This window comes from Penaeus vannamei, chromosome 29 (assembly GCF_042767895.1).
Source record: "Penaeus vannamei isolate JL-2024 chromosome 29, ASM4276789v1, whole genome shotgun sequence".
NCBI classification, from domain to species: Eukaryota; Metazoa; Arthropoda; class Malacostraca; order Decapoda; family Penaeidae; genus Penaeus; species Penaeus vannamei.
Window position 1 is genome coordinate 15,087,566 of NC_091577.1, and position 2,500 is coordinate 15,090,065.

Genomic DNA, 2,500 nt, shown 5'->3' on the forward strand with positions numbered 1-2,500 from the left:
TTTGTCTATTACTTTCATTGCATTATTCTCCTTGTTCTGTTTATTTTCCACCTGATTTTATTTTGTCCCCTTTTCTATTTGTTACTTGTTAGCCCTTTTTACTTTTCTCTTTCTTTTTACTAGTTTTGCCATGTCTTCTTGCCTTCCTGTTCACTTTTCTTCATCTCCATCTCCACATCCACCCTTTGGTCACATCTGCCACCTTCACCTCTTCCTCCTCTTGCCACTGTTGTTCCTCTTCCTCCTCCTCTTCTAAAATAATACATTACTCATCAGTTTTGTGGGTGCGTGGCCGGCTCTAGGAACCACAGAGGCAGCTTCCCGGGGTAGAATGCCTACTGTGGCAAGGCTCATTTCAAGAGGTGACTGTACATCCCTTAGAACAGATTTCAGTTCGTATGAGATCTTCCAGGTAAGATTTAGCTTGTCTTTTATTGACTTGTAAATATTTTTGTGATTCCCTTTATTTGGTCATCATCACAGTTATTCATCTACCATCCTAGTGGTTCATTTATTGGGTCCTTATCTTGTAATTCTTTGATTAGTTCTTTTTCTCTGATTATTTGATTAGGTCATTATATATATATATTAGTGATTAGATTTCTATCTGTAGTGATTAATGGTTAGAACAAATAAATATGCTAGACATCTATGGTCAAATTGTGTCTGTATCTGTTGTACAAAATGACTAGGTGTTTGCCTTTTTTCATTCTAAATTGGATGAATTTGAAATATGTGATCAGGAACTTAGTTTTAGAAGTTACATGTTATTCCACAAAGCTAGACCCCAGACTATCTTCATTGTAATATTTACTTGTATTCCCATGATATGCTGTTTTAGTTAAGTTGAAATTTGGATATTAGTGTAGTGTGAAATGAGAATCGATATGTTTATCAGCATTTTTATTTCTTTCATCTACTATTTTTTAAAGCATTTTGATATTTTATGTCAATTCCTTACTGTTTGACATATGATGTTTGATATGAGTCAGGGAGTATTAAATAATCATGATTCTTTGTCAAATTATTTTATTGTTTCTCATTGCAGATTGTTTACAGAACACATGATCCATGGCAAATTGTAGCAGCAATCAAAAAGGCTATTAAGAAGAATGGTGGTAATTAGGTTGATAAACAGGTCATATTCTTAAGGGGACACATATTTTTCAGTTTTGTTGGTATATTTTATTTTTTGCAGCAATTGTGATTTATATTAACATTTTCTGGATAATACATGCATTGACATCATTATACAAATGTGTGTGTGTGTGTGTGTGACAGTGTGTGCATGTATGCACATGTGGGCCTGTGTGTGCATATGCACATCAGTGTCTGCATGTGTGTATGTGTATGAGAGAAAATGCATTGTTGTTATTGAGCTGTTAAACTTTGTTTTACAACCATTTTTGGGTGTGAAAGAAAAAATACATTGTCATAATTGATTAATTTATAGCTATTTTTGGTACTCCAATAATTCACATGCAATGGCTGTGCTTATTAGGTGCCAATGTACACCAAGTATTATTTGCCAAAACTATTTTGTTTAAGGGACCCTGTGATAGGATCAATTTATTTCCGTTTGTGCAGTTTATTTTCCTGTGTCAGTGATTATCATTCATTCATAATTACACACTGCATGTGTTTGCTCATCCATAGGTCTCATGTACAGAACTTCCAATTTAGTTTTGTGATCTTCATCATAGAGGCATATTTTTATGGTAGTTTCTTAAGAAGATTCAGTTGCCTCCTTTGACAATCAGTGGTCTCTCTTTTTTTCTTTTTTTTCCCCTCAATCATGTATACCATCAAATCAAAAATTTTCTTCAGTCTTTGTAATAGGCCCTCCATTTTCCATGAATGTGCATAAAAATTATTTTTTGAGAGCCATTTAGATACTATTGATGTTTGTGAAACTTTCTGAACCTTTTGCTGTTTTGAAGATTTGAATTTATTTCTAGTCTAGAATCGTAAATAAAATAAATTTTAGTGGTGTATGTTAAGGTGTTGCATCAAATATTTCTTTTCTCCGGTGCACAAAATTATGCTGATTGGGTATTATGCTCTTGTCTTACATGCTGAGAAAGGGTCATGAGTTGGAGTGTGATTCTCTAAGTGTTTTAAAGAGGAATGCAAAGGACCGTCAAAAACACCATTTCCAAAATGAAATACATTTGCATGTGAGATACAGACAAATGTATTGGTGTTATACCAATGTAATGTTTTTCTTGCCATTGAAGTGATAAAATCAAATGAACAAGGAGTGTGAAAGTGCACAAATCTAGATATTAAAAAAATTTTCCCAGCACAATTTTTTTTCTGTATGAATATGTACAGGAGAACAAAAAAAGCTTCCTGGCTTGCACATAGAATTCACTGATGTTAAATACCTACCAAGTTGGGATGCTTCCCTATAGTAATGGTCTAAGCTTTTTTATGCAAAACAGCATTTACCAATTAATATTCTTGAATGTATTTTCTTAGCCAAAGCCAGAATGCATTT

The 2,500-nt window shown here is 33.4% G+C and overlaps 1 protein-coding gene across 8 annotated transcripts in view; it reads left to right on the plus strand.

Moving 5' to 3' along the window:
• LOC113813988 (uncharacterized) overlaps positions 1–2,500 on the plus strand; it is a 24,774-nt gene that overhangs the window by 18,710 nt on the left and 3,564 nt on the right. For all 8 annotated transcript variants that reach the window (XM_070142258.1, XM_070142259.1, XM_070142257.1 and 5 more), the window contains 2 exons: positions 277–412; positions 1,049–2,500. The exon at positions 1,049–2,500 is cut by the window's right edge and continues 3,564 nt beyond it. In XM_070142258.1, coding sequence (XP_069998359.1) covers positions 277–412; positions 1,049–1,126 — 214 coding nt within the window. In that variant the 3' untranslated portion in view covers positions 1,127–2,500. The remainder of the gene's footprint in view (positions 1–276; positions 413–1,048) is intronic.